Here is a 20,761-nt window from a genome sequence, read left to right as displayed (position 1 = left end):
TCATCTCTCCGTGGCCGCCATTAAGCCCAGAGGCTATGTCAACCATGGAGTACGGGGGGATTAACAACATGATTTAAATAAGAGAGGTGGACAGGGGGGGCTTGCATTACAACACGGTCCTTTTCGGGGTTTATTTTGATCAAAGAACGGAAAACATGTGAGAGAGGGAAAGGGCTAGAAAGAACGGCAAGAACAGTGGATTGGGAACGGTTCGATAGGACGAGGAGGAGGGACTGGGCAGCTCGACAAGGGTTTGTTGTGGTTTCAGCACCAGATAGGAAAAGTACAAACACGGAAAGGTAAGGCTTCTTCAACCAGCTATTGGTCATGCACGGCTATAATAAGAAGCAGACAATTTTCAAAATGTTGGAGATCAAGCTATATATATTAGCTCGCTAGCTCGTTAGCCCTTTTATATCATTACATCAACTGTGTGACTGCCCGCCCCCCCCCCTGACATAACGCGTTAGCATGCTAGCTATCTGCAAGCTAACGTTGTTATTGCTAACTCTTTAGTGGCCACATAGTCATTTCCAAAGGGCTTATTTCAACATATCTAGCCAAATCAGAAAACATCGATCGGTAGTCTTAGTCCTCCAAATGAACAAAAAACAGGTTACCTAGCTAGCTATTATTGCATTGTAGTCGTCAGCTAGCGTTGCTTGCTTAATGCTATCAGAAGCAGTAAGTTAAACTGCCAGTTAAACCGTGACATGTGCAGTATGTAATAAAAGTTGGCCATACTATTCAGTCGCTAGCTAATAGAGTTTAGGTAGCTACATAGGTTAGCTCGCCACAAGGACGTTGAGTTGTTGTTGGCCAAAGTGCAATGTTTACTAGTTTGAAGTGTGGTGTGCCCGTTGCTTGCATAGGTTTCAGAGTTGCATGTCTATACCAGTTTTGCAGAATACCTGTACCTATACAATTTATTTTAGTATCTTCTGCTCTGACATCTCTGTTTGGTTTTAGGAGCCAGTCAGCTTCAGCCTGATCTCCTTGGCAGAGGAGCAGAAGTTTGTGGAACGCCTGATCCATGATGACTGAGGTGGGTGTGAAGTGGGCCTGTGACTATTGCACCTATGAAAACTGGCCATCTGCGATCAAGTGCACCATGTGTCGTGCACAGAAGCCCAGTGGTCCAATCATCACTGAGGAGCCTTTTAAGAGCAGTCCAAGTCTAGAGCCTGGACCAGAGTGGGACCCCCCAAGCACTGAGGGCAGCAGCAGTCTCCTCATCTGCCCTGACTCCAGTGCCAGGCCTCGCGTCAAGACAGCCAGCACTGCTGAAACCAGCAGTAAGTGGTCCTGTCAGATATGCACCTACCTGAACTGGCCCCGTGCCATCCGCTGCACTCAGTGCCTGTGTCAGCGCCAGAGGACCCACAGTCCCACAGAATCCCCCCAGACCTCTGGCTCCAACGCAGGCTGCCGCCCTTCCCCCCCACCCCCCGTGGACCCCTGTGAGGAGTACAACGACAGGAACAGACTCAACACCCGTGTGCAGCACTGGACATGCGCAGGGTGCACCTACCAGAACTGGCCCAAGACCAGAAAGTGCGTGGTTTGCGACCACCCCAAACCCAATGAGGCTATTGAACTGGCGGAATCTGAGGACCCTTCCTCCATTATCAACGAGCAGGACCGGGCCAGGTGGAGGGGTAGCTGCAGTGGAGGCCAGAGGAGGTCCCCACCACCCTCCAAGAGGGAGGCAGAGGTGAAAATGGACTTCCAGAGGATTGAGCTGGCAGCTGGGGCCATGAGTAGCAAAGAGGAGCACGAGGTCGACTTCAAAAAGATGAAGCAGATTAAAAATCGAATGAGGAAAACAGACTGGTTGTTCCTCAATGCGTGTGCAGGTGAGTCGTTTTCAGAGGATGTGTGCGTTTCGTAGTGTCAGTGTGAATGAACAATGCACACTAGCCCAATTACCTATGCTTGTCCTTTGGACACTAGCCCAGAGTGAGAGTGAATTTATTACCTTTTGTCCCACCCTGTAATGACTCAACCCAGGCCTATCCAGTGAATTCCAGTAGACTATATGTGGTCAATGGTATGAGCATTGTGTGTGTGTGAGTCCAGGAATACTTTGGCTGGTGTTCCTCTCTCTGTTTTTGAACTACCTGAATGTCCCTATAGTATATGTTCCACTGGTGTGAGAGCTCACTGTTCCTGTCCCTTTATTCCCCTCATAACAACACAGGCATTGTGAGGCTGCTCTTTATTGCTCTCCATGATGTCATGCACTCTGATGGCAGAGAGTGATGGTTCAGAGGCAATAGTTTGATTGTCTTTGTCCTGGTGGCTGCTCTGTGGATTCAATTTCCTCTCCATTCCTTTTGTTACTTTGTATGCAGATGACCTCAGCCTGTAAATGCATAGGTTTTGTAGTGTACACTAACCACGTTTTTGGTGTTGAAAGAAAGCATTTCTGCTCTCAGCCAGCATTTTCTCTGTCCTCTTTGTCGTCATTGTTTGGAGTACAATATTAGAAAGCTTGAATTGTGAGTTCTCTCTCTCTCTCTCTCTGTGAGCAAGACCGTGCTTACAAACAAACAGTAGCCTATGCCTAGGCCTATATTGAATGTACTTGAGAAACGTGTTCTGTAGGAGGAAGGACTTGTCTTATTGTAAGAAGAATGAGTAGAAAAGTGGTGGAGGGGTAGAGGAATCTTTTTTCTTTTTAGTGACACAGCTGCTGTATTGCAGCACTACGAACACACCGTCGAAGAATGAGTAGGCTTAGAATTTGATCCGGGTCCCATTGAACTCCGGAGTGTTTGGTCCTTTTGCTGTGCTGAGAGTGTCTCCCTGATAGTGAGAGAGTGCTCCCTAGCCTGAGTGGATAAATGGCTTGTCTGGACAGGGAGTGACAGAGAGAGAGAGAGAGAGAGAGAGCAGGTCCAATAAGAGACTCCCCTGGCTCCCAGTCAACACAGCCCTGTATACAGTGGTAGCTAGTGCTTAGGCCTATGTGCTGAGCCAAGCACACGGCAGTAAAAATAGCCTTGGAGGAAAAAAAGAAATATAGCCTTGACATGAACACCAGGCAAAAAAAAAACATAAACATGAACACGACGCATGACCACAGACACAGTCCTGACCTTCGCTCTGATTGCCCTCCCCCCGTGGTCTTATGTCCCTGTCTGGCGTCGGAGCGTGTCATTCAGGAAGAGTATTGTGTCATCTTGAGTGAATCTGTGAGGCCTCTAGCTTATGCCTAGAATTGCCTGTCATACAACGGTACAGATCATCAGCTGTCTTTATGACTTGCTGATGAATGTTAGACAATCAGAAATGTAGACTACATTATGAGTAGGTTAAGATATGTTTTATTTCTATTTGGATCTCACTGTGGGGATGCAATCTCTCTTTGCACATCATTGGTGTAGGTAATGGTATTGGACGTCAACATTGAGACTTGAGATGTTTCCTTGCAATTATACAGTCAGGAGTATATTGGAACTCTCCTTGATGAGGTCATCCTTGATGTAGGAAGTGACCAAGCCAAGTGGCACATTCTGAGTAGTCTGAGCACTTCCTCAGATCTTGTGGCTTTCATCTCATTTGGCAAGAGCGACCTTTCCCATATTTGATGTTGTTTCAGTTCTGGTTATTATGTCCAAAACTCAGATGATCCCATTCATTTTAGTTTTCCGCAGAAGGAAACAGACAGTGTTTGTGTAATATTGTTCTTTTGTTTCAGTTAACAACAGTAACTTCTGCCTGCAACTCAAGTCTTCCTGCCGCGAGAATATATGACCCTGTAAAAACATTACGATACCACTACGGTGTTGATTTGAACCAAGGTGCAAAAATGCTATGCAATGCAAACTTCTCTCTACTCCTTTTTTTTAACAAAGTAATTGGAGAGGATGGGACGTTTGCGCTGAATAAATAAGGCTGGTTTGTAGTGAAACTCAACCTTATCCTGAGTGCCTGCACTTCACGTTCATGAGCTATTCTCTCCATGACATTGTCTTTCCCTCTTGACTCAAAATCCTACAAAGCATTTCTAGATGAGCACACACTCCTATCGATCTGGCCTCTTGATGGAGAGGGATTGTTTGCGGACTGTCACATTGCATTAGTAAAAGGAGACAGGATACGCTCACACATTCCAGACCAGGATCTCTCAAGGTAACGCACTGCTCTCCTTGCCAAAGAATGTCCTCACAAGGGGAGTCTGTTAAAATTAGCTAGCGCTTCCGGGGTCGCTGCTGCTCTAGTTAACTCTTCTCCTCATTTCAGCCACAGCAGATGTTGAGACTACTGGGGGGGGGGGGGGGGGGGGGGGGTGTGTGTGTATGCTAGGCGTAAGCTAGGCGTAAGCTAGCTAGGATAACTAATGTGTACACCGTGTCCTCCGTCTGGTCTGTCTCCAAAACGACTGTGTCAGAGCTCGAGTTCCGTTTCCCTCGCTGTGAATTGTGCTCTGTGGTCCTTTCTTCTTTCACTTCAGGTCAGCCAGAGTGGCCACTGCTGGGAAAACTAGGCTGTGTGGTCAGTTCTGGTCAACTCTAAATAATGACTGTGGAGTCGTTTCACTTCAGGTCAGCCAGACTAGCCACTACTACTGTCCCAGGTCAAATCTAAATAATGCTGTGATGTCAAGGGTTAGATCCCACTCACCTCCCAGGCCTGTCATGTTTAGCTCTTTAACATTGATTGCCTCACTAAGACCTAGCTATGTAAATTAGCCCCAGATTCGGGCCTATAGGCAAATTCCGATTAATTGGTCGTGACTGGGAACAGTCTGAAGCATATTCAGGCTTGATGGACGGTGTTGTATGGCCTTTTAATGAACATGACAGGCTGTCAATTACGTCTTGCGTTTCATTACCGGCGGGGACGTTTCTCTGGAGCCGCTCCAAGCGCTAATCCGTTCGGCTAGCTAGCGCGCACGTATTCCAAGTGCTTGGTTTCTGTCTGCAGTGTTGATGCACACTTGCCATAGGGATACACAAGTACATTGAGGTCTATACTTTGCATTATGTACACAAAGCGTTTTGTTCTTACAATGGCGAGCTTGACAGCAGTGGGATGTTCACTGTCAGGTGTGTTCCCAGTGAACGTCTACTGCAGGGAGAGATGACAGGCCCTCTGAGGAGGGAACACACTGTTTGTATTGCCCTGTGTTCCCTGGGTTTACAATCCAAACACTGTCTATATTTAACCTCCACAGGATCTCAGATATGCAGTGTGCTCAGTGTGAATACAGAACGCGTTTCCTCCATCCCTGTCTCCTCATGGCCTCTCTCTCTCTCTCTCTCTCTCTCTCTCTCCCTCCCGGTGCCCGCAGGCGTCGTGGAGGGGGACCTGGCCGCTGTGGAGGCCTACAAGTCCTCCGGCGGGGACATCGCCCGGCAGCTCACGGCAGACGAGGTGCGTCTCTTGAACCGCGTGTCGGCGTTTGACGACGGTTTCACCCTGGTCCATCTGGCCATCCGCTTTCAGCGGCAGGACATGCTGGCCATCCTCCTGACTGAGGTAAGCTACCGGGGAGGGACGCTTCCACCACGCTGGTGGAGGGGGGGGGGATTAAGAGGCGTCAAATCTCAAATGCACAGCGGCCATATAATATCCGGTAATACCATCTCCTTTGAGGAACTGAAGCCATGAATATACTCTAAGCGGATTTAACAGACAGCTCATTCATTCACCCACCCCCCCCCCCCCCCCCTCATCCCCTAAAAGTTCATATCAGGAGAATAGGGAAGAGTGCAAGGCCGGCTGGAGGAAGTAAATATGCATTGGTGTGTTTTGTAGAGCGAAAGTCATGTTTGTTCACTGGAAAGAATATTGATGATTTGATGAGTTTCTATTGGGTGTATCAGGCTGCTACTACCAAATGAATTTAGCAAACGTTCACCGTACTCCCCAGTCCTGACGACGACGACGACGACAACAACGATGATGATGGGAATAAACCCAGTAGCTTCAAGGTGTCCTAATCTATTATGCAATGAATGTCCTGCTCTGATTTGACTTGTCTATCATATTGAAGGTGGAGGACAATATATACACTGACTATAATTGCGGTGGAAGTGTACTTTAAGGATTAGGTTAGAGGATTACACGGGCCTGCAGGCCGGCCATTGGTCCATCGTGGACGTGATGCCATAGAGCTCATGTGAGCTGGTGGCATGCCGGCCCTGGCGGTGATTAGTAGACGCACGGAAGGCCACACAATGACACAAGTGATTTTGGCAGGACAGGGAGGGGCTGTTTACGCCCAGGCACTAGTGAAAGCCCTTCGATTGCCACTGTTGATTGTATTCATTTGGTTGGGGCAGATTTGACATTCAAACTAGGCTGCCCCTGTGAGGCTGGCCGTTGTTTTTTCGGACAGGAAAACAGCGCCTCTGTTCCAGATGGCACTCGTGATATTTCAACAACAATAACCCATGTCAACACACTTGATAAACCAATTCCCTTTGTTTGACCTTTAAAAAAATAAAAAAATAAATACAAATCTAGGCTAGTCTCATAAGAGACACTGATGGAAAAACTCAAGATGATCAGTGGGTTTTGCAGCTGGAAAGTTTGACCTAAAACATTTCAGAATAGACACACGAATACAGAGCAGCAGCAGCAGCAGCAGCATGATAGTATTTCTCCTGGAGAGGAGCTCCGTCTGAGAGTGTGTCCCGTTAATGAATACCCCCCCCCCCCCCCCCCCCCCCATGTCTCCTCTGACCCTCCAGGTGAGCCAGCAGGCGGCTAAGTGCATCCCGGCCATGGTATGCCCTGAGCTCACGGAACAGATTCGCAGGGAGATCGCCGCCTCTCTGCACCAGCGCAAGGGAGACTTCGCCTGCTACTTCCTCACCGACCTGGTCACCTTCACCCTGCCAGCAGGTGACCTCAACTGACGCGAGCGACCACTCTACTCCTCCACCCGCCTGCTTTTCATCGTGCTCTCAGTGATCATGAATGATTTAACACGCTCCAGTAACTCTGCGTATTTGGAGCGTGTTCACCTTGCAAATGCGCAGAACCGCCCGGAAGCTTCAATGCAGCGGCTTGCTCTGATGTGTTCAAATGCTTGAGAAATAGGCCTGCATTTTAAATGATTTGAAATAGGCCAACAAAAATAGGATTTTTTTTTTTTTTTCTTTTTTTTTTCCTTGAAATCATTTGATCATTTTTTCCATTTTTGTGCATGATCCCTCCCCAAGATTAGTTTTCTTTTTTTTTTGTGTGCCGGAAACAGGAAGAATGTAGGCGAGCCTTGTAGCGCAGCTCCTGTAGTCTGGAGAGAGGGTAGTGTTTTGCCCGCTAGCATAATATTTGCATTGAGTTGTGCACTTTAATTTAGAGTTCCCAGTTGTATATTCTGTTTCATAGCAGCCGCGGGTCCGGAGGAAATATTACTCGGGGTTCATCGGAAGATTTGAATGTTTTTTCTGTTATGCCAAGTATTTCTGTGCAGGCAGAGCTTGGCTCCAGGCCACCACAAGGGCTCTCTCTTAGACAAAGTCAGTGCATTCACTATTGAGCCAGAGAATGGCCACCAGTGTTCTGTGTACACTGTTCAGTATGCACAAAAACACAGCTACTGCAAAGAGTTCATGTTTACATTCTTCCACTGACAGTGTGTTGACATTTGAATGGAATGGCATTTAAAAAGCATGCTTTTTCACAATGTATGTGTGCTAGTTATTACTGCCGGTGGTCTGTGCAGCCTTTGGACACGGTCACATAAAGTTGATTTTGTACTTCTTCTTTTTTTGTAATTCCGTGATGTCATTGTATATTTGCAGACATAGAAGACCTGCCCCCTGCAGTCCAAGAGAAGCTGTTTGATGAGGTCTTGGATCGAGACGTACAAAAAGGTTAAGATCTTGAAAACGCCGCTCTGTGTTTCATGTTCACTCCCTATCTGCATATCTCCATGAGAATCAGATATGTGCTAGATCTGTGTGTGTGTGTGTGAGTGAGAGAGATGAGCCATATGTGTGGGTGATTGTTTTGCGTCAGGCCTCAGATGGGCTGGTGAAGTGAAGTAAGAGCCCTCCTCCTTTAGTGCCCACAAGCTGCTCATCTCACCAGTTACACTCCCTCACCCCAGCCTCTCACTCTAATTAGGCTAATTGATCTCTCTCATTTCCCTCCCACTCGCTTACCCAATGACACTCCCAGGACTCTGTGTATGTATATATCTCCCCATCACCATCTAACGCTGGTCGTTAGCATTGCAGGTCTCTGAGGTGTCTTGTGACCTATTTAAGCTTCCGTAATTGGGTTACAGGGGAGATGGCTGCTCCAGTTGATTGTTGCCACGAGAGAATGAGTGAAGAATGAATAAAGTCATTGAGCGGGGTGCCGTGTCCTCTTTCTCTCCTCTGTCCCCCCCATCCCCCCCCCCCCAACACCCCCCACCCCCCTCCCCGTGTGTGTGTGTGTGCGTGCAGAACTGGAGGAGGAGTCTCCCATCATCAACTGGTCTCTGGAGCTGGGCACACGTCTGGACAGCAGGCTGTACGCTCTGTGGAACCGCACGGCCGGCGACTGCCTGCTGGACTCGGTGCTGCAGGCCACCTGGGGCATCTACGACAAGGACTCGGTCCTACGCAAGACCCTCCACGACAGCCTGCACGACTGCTCCCATTGGTGAGCACCGAGCACTCGCATGGCAAGACTGGATTACCATCACTGCTATTATAGGCTTGAAAAGGCCCTGTCAGTCCCCCCCCCCCGCCGGTCATTGTATTGTACATGACTCACACTGTGTGGGTTTGACATGGGTAATTGTCAGCATAACAAACAACTAATTATGCCTCCCCATTTTCGTGAAACTAAAATGAATGCTGCCCAGTTGTGTACAATATGTCAGATAATTAGATCCCAAGCGAATGAATGTCACTGAAATAATGCGATGTTGTGTAACAGTTGAGATGGAGACACAGTATTGGTATGGGGGCTCGATAACAAAACACTCAACGAACGGACTGAAGCCATTGTAGCTTACATAGCTAATATCCCTGTCATCCAATACAATGGACGAGTCGATGTGGGTCCGGTGTCAAAGTCAGATCAAATTTATTATCCCACTGGGGGAAATTTGGTTTCAGCCAGGTATTAAACATGAAAGCCAACATACCAGACAGGACACAGAGACAACAATACAGTACAGTACAAGTTCACTTCATGTGAAGACTAAGGAGGAGCAAATTGCTGAGTGCACTAAGCACTTTCTGCAATCATTTGTGCAAATTCAGTCTGCTAATTGCAGTGCAAACAAAAGAGTCTTTGAATTTTTTAGTCCTATGAGTTGGAACTCTATATCTTCTACCTGAAGGTAGAAGCTCAAACTCCCTCTGCAGGTGGTGGTCAGTACAGTCCAACTGACCAGGCATGGGCCTTCCTTACAACCTGCTGATCGTAAAGGTCAGAGAGCTGTGCTTAGTTCACCCCAATAACTTTACTGGCCACTCTGACAAGCCGACCAAGCCTATTCTTATTGGCCAGATTCAGTTTCCCAAACCACGCCACAATACAAAAAGACAGCACCGACTCAATAAAAGCTCTGTAGAACAGAGTCATTATTTTGGTGCACATATTAATAGAATACATTTTTCTCGAAAGTAAAGACCATACCTTCTTAGAAATGGCATCTGCATTAGCCTGAAAGCACAACCTATTATCAAATGCAGTACCCAAATATTTGTAGTTCTCCACCAAATCAATCTCAGTTCCCTCAATAACTGTGAGTTTGGGGGAAGTGTGCTGAGTTTCTAAAATCAATAGTCATGTCCTTGGTTTTAGACACATTCAGCTCAAGGAAAGACTCCTTCCAACATGACACAAAATCAGTAACGACCGGCCCATGATCTAGTTCCTACTAGTTCTTGCTCTGACAGCTGTTTGTGTAAAGAATCTAAAGAAGGGGAGAGAGTACCCATCCTTGGGGTGTACCAGTGGATGGGTGGAGCCTGTATGAGAGGACACCATCAACTCTCACACACTGTGATCTGTCTGTCAGAAAGTCTAAATCCATCCAATGATATTAATATCAAGATTAAAATCAGAGAGGGGTTTCTCTACAAGCAAATGTGGCTGCATGGTGTTAAAAGCAGAAGAAAAATCCAAGAACAGAAGTCTGGTATGAGTCAGGGGGCCCTCAAGGTGACGATACAGACAGTTCAGCAGCATCAGGGTGACATCCTCTACAGCGCCAGCTCTTTCAGCAAACTGCAGGGGATCTAAAGAATCCTGCACCTTCTGCTGAACAACCTGCTTTATCACCTTCTCCAAAAACCTTCATCACTAAACTTCAAACATGTGCTTACAGCTCTAAAATCATTTAAGGTCTTTGGGTTTATACACTTGGCAACAGGGACAATAGTTGAGTGTTTCCAGATTACTGGTATCTTTTGTAGCTCAAGAGATTCCATAAAGATAATATCCAAAATATTGCAGAGCTGCTCAGCACAAGTCTTCAGCACCTTGCCACAGATCTCATCAGGGCCCGTGCTCTTTCTGCTATGGGTTTGCCTAAACAACAGTGTCAACGTCTGTCAACAACTTTGCAACGGTGTCAACGGTCATTTTTTGACTCGACTTAGTCCTGCTCCTCAGCTCATCTGTCTGTTCTGTAAGATCTTGTTTATCAAACCTCAAGTAGGACTCATTAAAACTGTCAGCTAGTTGAGTATCAGAGTTAAAACCACCAAGACTATCTGCCTTATTCCCCCTCTCATAACACCCGGTAATGTTTTTCATGCCGTTCCAGGCAGCTCTTGGGTTATTGCTTCTAAACTCTGTCTCTATCTTGTCTATGTAATTAATTTTAGCTTTCTTAATTTCAGCCCTTCCCTCTTTTCTGCTTTCCCTCTCCTTGGTTGCATCACCTCTATTAAAAGCAGCTTTCCTTTCACTTATCAGACTTTTCAATTCTTTTGAAACCCAGGGTTTATCATTTGGGAAGACTTTCACTTCCTTGGTAGGGATCACAGAGTCTTTACAAAACGTAATGGTGCCACACACCACGTCGGTAAGTTCATTTATGTCGTCTGAAGAGTCCAAGAACACTGACCAGTCTGTGCACTCGAAGCAGCCCTGAAGGGCAAGGGAACTGTCCTCAGTCCAGACTTTCACCCTTTGCTTCACCACCTGCTCATGTTGTTGTAACAGTCTTATACATCGGTAGGAGGTGGACTACATTATGATGTGATGATCCGAGCGGGGTTCCACCGACCAGATTTATAAGCCCCTTAATAGGACCGCAGCACAAGTCTAAAGTTTTACTACGACGCGTAAGGCATGAGACACTGCTAAAAACCTGACAACGCGCCCTTTAATTTGCAGTGGTTAAAATCTCCCAATATCAAGTCGGGGGAATCCGGTGAGAGAGATTGCAGTTGTTGTGTCACTTTGAATATTACATCAACAGCTGATTTGCCGTTGGCTTTAGGATGTATATAAACCACAGGAATTCCCTCGGGAGGTGGAAGGGCCTTTGCGACACAGAGAGCAGCTCTACGTCTGCTAGACAGAGTCGTTCTCGTACAGTAACATTACTGCACCATCTGCGGTCTTTTATACAAGCAAACGCCTCCTCCCTGTGTCTCCCCCGTCACCTCACAGTCACCATCGAGTCGAATAGAAGTCCCGAAGCCATTAATATCCAGGGAAGAATCCAAGTTTCAGTCAACACCATGATACAGGCTTCTCTGAATTGGCGTGGATGAGTGACACGAGTGCACGGTGGCAGGTCGCGTTACGCAGGCGTAGAGTGACGCCAGGGTGTGTGTGTGTGGTTTCAGGTTCTACACACGGTGGAAGGAGTGGGAGTCGTGGTACTCCCAGAGCTTCGGCCTGCACTTCTCCCTGAGAGAGGAGCAGTGGCAGGAGGACTGGGCCTTCATCCTCTCCCTGGCCAGTCAGGTAGGCTACTGCTGCTGCTACACCACCACCACCACCACTATCCTCCACCCTTTTCCTGAGATGTGTACTCTCCTACAATGGGCCAGTAATGGACTGGTGGAAGAGATATGGTGCGAAACCAATATTGTATGCTTATACATGCTCACTCAGTGACAGTCATGTAGACGGGGAGCTGCGACACCGTCAGTGACAGACAAGCTACTGCCATTATTATTAGAGTACTACTATTCAGAGGGAAGGCCATCATACTCAGTGAAGGAGGTTTTCAAGGGATCAGACCTGCCTTCCTTACCATGTCTGTTACTATGATGAAGTTCCCTTTTTTCTTTTAATTTTTTCTTTTTAATATATATTATAAATGAAATGTTTTGATTTGATATACATACAGGGTTATGGCATGTGAGGGCTGCAGTAGCCTTTTTAATTTAAAAAAAAAAAAAAAAAAAAAAAAAAAATATTATATACAGGTCAAGAGTTCAGAGACGATGGTAAATCAAGTTGAATAACCCTTTTTTATTTTTTTTTACTGTATTCTTCATCTCATTTCTATTGTCTTGTTTCCCCCTCCACAGCCTGGAGCCAGCCTGGAGCAGACTCATATTTTCGTTCTTGCACACATTCTTCGTAGGCCAATCATAGTCTACGGAGTGAAGTATTACAAGAGTTTCCGCGGGGAAACGCTAGGCTACACCCGTTTTCAAGGTGAGCACCCAACTGCATTTAGGAACTGCATTACGTTCCCAGTCGACCTAAAGACATCGTTCCAAGCATAAATAGGTTATGGATGTATGGATGGTACATATTTAGGTGTCTATCCATAGCTGCAAGTGACAGCTCCATAGGAAGCCTGGGCTTGGCCAGTCTCTGGACCCAGACCTGTAAAAGCTATTCATTTCACCATAGAGTGGGTGATGGGATTTTAACAAGATGCACCTGGTCGATGCATGAAATTGGTGTGTGTGGTGTGTGTGTGTGTGTGTGTGAGAGAGAGAGAGTGTGATGACTCCTTCTGAGTCTGCCCTCCGTCTCCATGTATGAAGCCTATTGGGAACACACGAGTCCATACCACAGTTTAATGTGTAAGCTAGGGGCCCGGGGGCGAGGTTACATAACTGCTCTGCAACATTGCTCTCCAGCAACACGGGCATTAACCATGTCGATCTGAACCAGACCGACTTAATCCATAATAATCAAGCTTACATTGAATGTTCCATTAAGAGAGTTCATGGATAATCAACATGGGTGCGGCTCCACACGGAAACAGTTGAAATCAGACGGTGTTTAGAAAATACGGTCCAAAAAGCCAAACGCGCTTATATTGAGCTGAGAGCAGGCTGGTGAGGAGAGGACCGTGGAGTCTGCTGCCGTGGTGACTCGGCCCCGGGAGTCTGCTGCTGTAGTGACTTGGCCCCTCCCCGCCTCCATGGCACATTTAACAGGGAGAGTGATTTGTAGCGTGTGCTGCCCAGGGCAGGATGTGGGCCCAGTAGCGGAGCTCCGTGGGGAGCCAGCGCTCATAGAAAACCAGGGCACACAAGAGAGCACATCACAGCACAGCAGGGCACAGCCCAGCACAGGGCTGCACTGCTACTCACTGCTCACAATGGGCCAGTTGTTCACATACCCCAGAGCAGGTGGGGGGGGGGGGGGGGGGGTTTAAGGCCACCACTAGTGCACAGTCAGAAAGTAAAATTGTGCCTAGCTTCAGTCAGCGTTCACACACACGGTGTGAGTTGAGGCAGAAACTGTATTCCCAGGAGGAGGTCCGTGGTGATGGAATCAGGCGCTTTGTCACGGCAGGCATGTTGTTGCAGCCATAGAACACGGTACTCACCCACCCAGGAATGTTGACTTTAAATGTGACTGTCCGTTCTATGAACTCTTATTTCCTATGGCAAGCAGCGTTCCACCTTATTAACGTGTGTGTGTGTGTGTGTGTGTGTGTGTGTGTCTGGCTGCCTGCCTGCCTGCCTGTAGGTGTGTATCTGCCTCTTCTGTGGGAGCAGAGCTTCTGCTGGAAGAGCCCCATCGCCCTGGGCTACACGCGGGGACACTTCTCTGCGCTGGTTGCCATGGAGAACGACGGCTACGACAATCGTGGCGCGGGCGCCAACCTCAACACTGACGACGACGTCACAGTCACCTTCCTGCCGTTGGTGGACAGCGAGAGGAAACTGTTACACATACACTTTCTCTCTGCACAAGAGGTACAGGATAATGAGTGTATGTGTGTTTGTGTGTGTGTGTGTGTGTGGGGCCTATTTAAGTCCCAGATGGATGTGTATGTGTGTTTGCTGTGTGTCTTGGCATGTGAGCGTGTCTGTAGTAAATGAGTCTGGTGACTGCTCTGTCTCATGATGTCATCGTCTGTGTGCTGCACTGTGAATAATAAGGGATGCGAGTGTGACACTGAGTAATGTCTGGTGGACCGCTGTCTGTCTGTCTGTCTGTCTGTCTGTCTGTCTGTCTGTTTGACTGCCCCCTTTTTCAATCTATTTACCCCTCTCTATTGACCTCTCTCTCTCTCCCTCCATCCCTCCTCTCTTTCACTCCCGTCTGTGTCTCTCTCTCTCTCTCTCTCCCCATCCCTCCTCTCTTTCACTCCCGTCTGTGTGTCTCTCTCTCTCTCTCTCTCTCTCTCTCTCTCTCTGTCTGTCTCAGATGGGGAACGAGGAGCAGCAGGAGAAGCTGCTGAGGGAGTGGCTGGACTGCTGCGTGACAGACGGCGGCATGCTGGCCGCCATGCAGAAGAGCTCCCGCCGCCGCAACCACCCCCTGGTCACCCAGATGGTGGAGAAGTGGCTGGACGGCTACCGCCAGGTCCGCCCCTGCGCCTCGCTCTCTGACGGCGAGGAAGAGGAGGAGGACGAAGACGAGTGAGGAGGAGGGGGGGGGTGACGACAGAGACCGGGAGAGAGGGAGAGAGAGAGAGAAGGAGGGAGAGAGAGAAAGAGAGAGAGAGGCAAGCAGGCAGGCAGGCGCCGTAGTGTGGGAGGCTCAATGCCGTCACTCGACGACACCCACGGACAGCCCCTGTGGGCGGGAGACGGAACCCCCTAAACGGGGGAGGGGGGCGGGGGGGGGGGCACCCCTTCATACGCCTCCTCACCTCAGAGAGCCACTGAGTCACTCTGCCATCTCAGCACTGAAGAGAGGAGGCTGCATCTGAAGGAACACACTCACACCAAAACCATAACAACCAGGGCAGCAACAGTCAGCATCAAGACAAAATGGAGGAACTGACCGATCTGGAAAAACTCCTGCTGCAACAAAAAAAACAAAAAAAAGTATTACCTTATTATTTCAAATAAAGGATTCTAGTTGGTTCATGTTAATCATCTTTAAAAAGATATTATTTTCTTTTTTCCCCCCAAAGTGTAAATCTTTACCCCCCCGTCATGTAATAATAATGCATGTGTTCTGTAAGTTATGTAATAGGATAAAACATACCAGCATCAAAGACAGGAATCCTCACTGAGGCTCATGACAGACACCTAAGAAAGCACATTTTACTCTTTGTTTTCTCCCATGTTTCCCCACCCCACCCCCCCTCTCTGTACCCTCAGACTTTGTATCAATTCAGTTGTTATTGGAATAATTGCCATGACCCCTAAACCAGAGAAGAACCAGTATAGTTAGGAAGTTATTATATTTAAGGAAACTTAAAGCTGCACTTGTTAAGAAAAAAATTCTATTTAGAGAAGAAATATGCCAGACAGAATTTGCTTAAAGCTAACGAGAGTTATCCCATGTGTGTATCTATAAGGTTAAAGAAGAGCATCTATTTTTCTCGATCGTTTATCCCTTTTTTTTTTCTTTTCTTTTTTTGCAAGCCTTCTGCAAAATCCTTTAAAAAAAGTTGAATGGTATATTTATTTGTTTAGAGGAGCTAGTGTGCAGAAGCACTCAATACTTTATTCTGCCCTGTTTTTGGAATTATTGTTTTTCTCCGTGTTTTTCTGTTTGACTATTCAATCTTGAAGAATTTTATGTTGCACAAAAATACATATACTTTCTGTGAGGAAAAAAAAACTGTACAAGTTTACTGACATTTTTTTTTATGTGTGATTTAGTACCTCATTTTGATGTTACAGCGTGGGTGGTTGTTTCGGTGGAAACAGAGGAAAAGACAAACCAAACACTCGACTTCTTTCTAAGGAGAGCATTAACATTAAATAGACTCACTCATACCTTGTTGTTGTTGTATACATTATTTGACCTCCAAGAGTCTCTGGTCTGTGGGGTTAGCTGTAGGTCAGAGACTCAGTCAGAATCAATGATGCTATAGGCTACACATGGTAGGAGTGCATGACATCAAATGCACATAATCAAATACAGTCCTCGGAATTGAGTTGATTGTGGAAACAAACCTACTCCCATGGACTGATGCAGAGCAGTCTCGTCAAACCATCTCTCCAGAGAAGACCCCCTGGGCCGAGGAGGACTTTGGCTGTAGAGCGGCCCGGTGTTGCCTGGCTAATAAGACATATTGTACTAGATAGAACACGTGATCCGGGGGGGCCAGGTGACAGTGTTTCGCCCCACTGGTAGTGTCCTTGAGGGGGTAGATTCTCATCCTAGCCCGTGGGGGAATATGACACCAGCCTCACTCTCTCCTCAGCTGCTCCTGATCCCTGGCAGCTCAGGTTCCACTGGGGCTTATACTCACCTGGCTCTCTCTCACACACACACACACACACACACACTCTAGCAGTCTCCTTCATTGGTTGTGCTGGTGCACGATACCCCATCAGCCTCCTCAATCATTCTGTGGAGCGTTCAGTTAGAGACAACAGTAGGCTAGGAATCCATGCAGGTCTTTATAGAGATGCTCTTTTTATAATGAGCTGATCTAGATCTGTCTGTGTTCTGATAGGTACGTTGATATCATTGAAAGCCCTGCAACAGCCCTAATATGAATGTCTGTCACATGCTGCCCCCTTGTGGCAGAAGCAGAACAGTGCATGATCATACCATCAGTCATAAGTAACTACAGATACATCATCTCAAAGAAGAAGGATAAAATCATTGGTATGTTTATACTCTCTTTGACACATTAGAAAAGGGCAAGCAATTATATTTTGGCTATTATAAAGCATGTCACTCAGACATCAAGCAATCACACAGTCTCATACACACACACACACACACACAGATGCAGACATTTTGATCTCAGAATTGTATCTTTTATTTGAACTGCACTGAATGCTAAATGTTCACCTTGTACAAGAAACAAATACAAATACTCACACTAAAAACAAAACATACTGCTGGCTGCCTCTTCTTTTGCTATTGTTGGGACACTAAGTAGGAGTTTTGCTATTGCTCTTACAGAGTACAGGACGCCCCAAAGAACCTGGCCTTCATTAGAACAAAGAAAATATAAGAAGGAGAGAGAGAGGGTGGATCACGTAGGACTATGGTTATAGGAACATTTAACTAGGCAATACAAATCTAACAGGACTCTGCAAAACTCTTTAACACCAAAAACATGGGATGCGTCTTGTTATATAAAAATACCACAATGGAGGGGAGGAGGGAAGAGAGAAAATATCCACACTACCCAGATTATTCTTGTTTTTTTCTTTCTCAAGACAATTTTTTGGGAAAAAACGATATCTGCAAAAAAGTGTTTTCCTGAGTCATTAAGGAATGAAAGTTTGCTTTAACCCTTTCCTGCCCACAGAGATGCGTGGCGTGGGCTCCACCCCACCGCCTGAAGGTCAGAGAGTCACAAGGGAGAGTGAGACAGCCTGTCCGTTCACCATCAGCCAGGAGGAGTCACACAGAAATGTCCTTTTAGCCAACAGAGAAAACCAGATACAGCGTCCTCTTGCAAACAGTGAGGAAAGTCACACAAACATCATCTTTAGTGATTATAAACAATGTCCTCTTGACAGCTGCACAAAATGTCTTTTTTTTTTTTTTTTTTTTTTTTGCCAATAAACAAAAAGCACATGACGTCCTCTTGTTGACGGTCAGACGTGTCACACAGTGTCCCTCCTCCAGCATACACACACCGATAGTCGAGAGAATCGTCACTTTGAGGTTCTGAGATCTCAGAGAGAGAAGTCGTGCGCTCCATAACAAACTCACTCCTCTGTCTCTGGAGCGTATAATACGTCCAATCTCCCATGACCTCCAAGCCAGACGAGAACGAATTACAATCAGACATTAAGGGCATGTGGTTTTTGAACACTGCCCTAGAATACTTGGAACAATATTGGTTATAACTGACTTAATACTACAGTTTCAGATTTTAATTGAATTGAAGTGTTGGGACTATTGTGTTTTCAGCCCTTTTGATTCTCCTCAAAGCTGATGTTCTCTGAGTGTGTGTGAGTGGCCAACACTATCATTTTCATTAATTCCATAGAAACCAGCTATGCTTTTCCTTTGTTCTTGCAGATGCTATATTTGGTCAGTGTTCAGCAGACACATGCCCCCGCTTGGTAATGCAACAACTTGTTGTCATTCTCCACCTTTCTGCTATGTAAAAGCGCTCTCTGGTGGTGAAAACATGTAACTGACAACTGTGTCACAGGATCTTGGTGACAAGCCTTGGTCAGGAAAGGGTTAAAGTTCCCCTCTATAGATTACTTTTACTGATAAGCAATCTTGTCTTTTCCTTTTGTTTGATGAATGATAAATATATATAGTTTATAATCATTTTTAGTCTCATTTCTGCCTTTCACACTGAAGATCAAAAGAAAAATATTCTCTTTTGGGGCGTAATACAGTATGGACTGAGAGGAGACCTAACAACACACAAAGTTACATAAGATGGGGGGGGCAGGGGTAGGGTGGGGCGGGGGCGGGGGTGGGGGGGAGGTGGGGGGCTGGGGGAGGGGAAGAAGGGGGCGGGGGGGAGGGGGGGGGGGGGGTTAAGGTCCAGTAGCACATGATGCCAAAGGTTTCTCTTGTGTTCTCCCATTGGGTGTATCAAGGAAGCGGGCCTTCCCATGAGCTCTGAGGTGTGGGTGGCGGGACTGAGTCTCCTCGCCGCTCGCCACTTCTCCCACGGTGCTAACACTGGACTCGTCCCAGACAACAACGAACAGGCATTTCCCCAAAGAAAAAAAACAACAAAGAGTAGAGTTGTACTGTGAACCCAAAGAGACAGAGAGAGTATAAACGAAAGAACGTTAAGTACAAATCCGTTCGGAACGCTTCACCGTTCCCAGTGCTGAGTGGCAGCAGGTTGTGTGTTCACTGTCCCTTGGTCCCAGTTGGTTTGTGGAGTCGGTTTGTTGGTTTGTTAAATTGATTGGTTGGTTTTGAGTGTTGGTTTTGAGTGTTGGTTTTGAGTGTGACGTTTGCTTTTCCTCTCTGCTGCTATTGCTCGGTGAGGTGCTCTCTGGTCTCGCCATGTTTGGAGGGCTGGTTGGGCGAGGGGGCCTGGGAGGGGTGTGTACCAGAGGGCAGGGTGTGGGCGATGGGCACTCCCCCTGGCACCATGCCCTCCATCGCCCCCGGGATGCCCCCTGGGGCCACGCCCACTACGCCCGGCGGGTACCTGGGGAGAGGGAGGTCAGAGGTCAGTTGAAAGGGTCAACTGTAGACAGACAAACAGACAGACAGACAGAGAGACAGACACCCTGGGCAGGTCCCCTCTCTCCTCTGCGACTGACTGACCAGGACAGGGAGAGTGGAACAGCATCCACAGTCGGTGACCTTTTCCTCTCTCTCTTCAAACTGCACCCAGTGACTGTGACTCAGACATGAGGCCACGTCCCCACCTGAACCACTGCATTAAGCTGCCTGCGCTTCCCTGGATGGCTCTATCCATCTATATCTGTAACTTTTACATCTGACTCCACTCCTATCAAATGTGGGGAGAAGGGGGGGGGGGGGAAAGGGGTCTGCAATACTGAACATTTTGTGTGACATATCTCTACATACATATCATTACAGAGAAAAACAGAAAACAAAAGTGTCTCGTGAATAGAACACGTCTGAGGCGCGTCCATCTGACGATTAAACAGAAGCATGACCGCCACCATCCATGAATGAAGGAGAGGACTCCATGTGAATGGCACCCTGTCATGCTTACTGACTCCAAACCTAACTTTTGGCTACTGGCAGTGACTGGTGTATGTTTCTGAATATAAAAAGGGGATATAAATTGGGGAACTGGGAGCAGAGGTGATACAGTAGCACACAGAAGTCAGATGAGAGGTGAGGTCATACACAGTATAAGGTTCTGTACATCCAGGACCGGCAGAGTGGCTGGCCCGTGGATCTGAGTTATGGAGTATTTACCTGGTCCTGATTTAGGTATTAATTTTGTCTTGGGGGACACCGGTTGTTAGGGCCTGAAGAGTTTGGTTCACTTGGCTGTATGAGAGAAGCACATGAAGGCGGACAGACGGAGATCAGCTGGAGGAATGAGATCTAGCCTGACAACAGCTACTCTACATGGGGGGCGGGGGGGGGTCCACTACCACATACTAGTGTACATACTAAATGCATAACATTGTAATCTGAATTCAATGACTTTCTATTGACTTTCTTTCATTTGTTTTTCATCCAGAACTATCAAACATAAACATTCTAGGATATCTATGTTTTGAGGTATGTTGTGAGGCAAATAACAAAATTAAAACCAAGGAAAGGGATAATGCAGAGGGAAACAGACAGACGGACAGACAGTAGGCAGCACACATGGTGTAGTGCTTCCTTGTCCTACCTGTAGGCGGCGCCATTGAGCTCAGGGTGGACGCCTTGCTGGTCCATAACTGCCCATGGTGCTGTGGTGACAAAGAACTCCTTGTTGACGCAGTTTCTTAGGCTGTCAGGGATACGGCCTATAATGGGGGAGAGAGAGAGAGAGAGAGAGAGACACACACACACACACACACACACACACACA

The 20,761-nt window shown here is 47.1% G+C and overlaps 2 protein-coding genes across 4 annotated transcripts in view; one reads left to right on the top strand and one right to left on the bottom strand.

Annotated features, from left to right (window-relative positions):
- The first annotated feature begins 97 nt into the window (after window positions 1–97).
- zranb1a (zinc finger, RAN-binding domain containing 1a) lies at window positions 98–16,079 on the top strand. Its single transcript, XM_083687901.1, has 10 exons — window positions 98–299; window positions 970–1,856; window positions 5,300–5,487; window positions 6,705–6,858; window positions 7,764–7,835; window positions 8,415–8,613; window positions 11,769–11,889; window positions 12,462–12,591; window positions 13,867–14,096; window positions 14,551–16,079. Exons 2-10 carry the CDS (start codon window positions 1,034–1,036, stop codon window positions 14,767–14,769), a joined length of 2,136 nt encoding a protein of 711 aa, XP_083544027.1. The 5' UTR covers window positions 98–299; window positions 970–1,033; the 3' UTR covers window positions 14,770–16,079.
- Window positions 16,080–17,061: 982 nt separating this feature from the next.
- Window positions 17,062–20,761, bottom strand: part of ctbp2l (C-terminal binding protein 2, like) — an 81,344-nt gene continuing 77,644 nt past the window's right edge. For 2 of the 3 annotated variants that reach the window (XM_083687378.1, XM_083687379.1), the window contains 2 exons: window positions 20,579–20,696; window positions 17,062–19,405 (listed from right to left, as the gene is read on the bottom strand). In XM_083687378.1, the coding sequence (XP_083543504.1) occupies window positions 19,225–19,405; window positions 20,579–20,696 (299 nt within the window). In that variant the 3' untranslated portion in view covers window positions 17,062–19,224. Of the gene's footprint in view, window positions 19,406–20,151; window positions 20,227–20,578; window positions 20,697–20,761 lie in introns of all 3 variants that reach the window. The other variant, XM_083687380.1, reaches the window with a different exon arrangement.

Source organism: Argentina silus (genome assembly GCF_951799395.1).
Source record: "Argentina silus genome assembly, chromosome: 16".
Taxonomy (NCBI): domain Eukaryota; kingdom Metazoa; phylum Chordata; class Actinopteri; order Argentiniformes; family Argentinidae; genus Argentina; species Argentina silus.
Note: the sequence above shows the minus strand (reverse complement) of the source record. Positions and strands in the feature narration are given on the sequence as shown.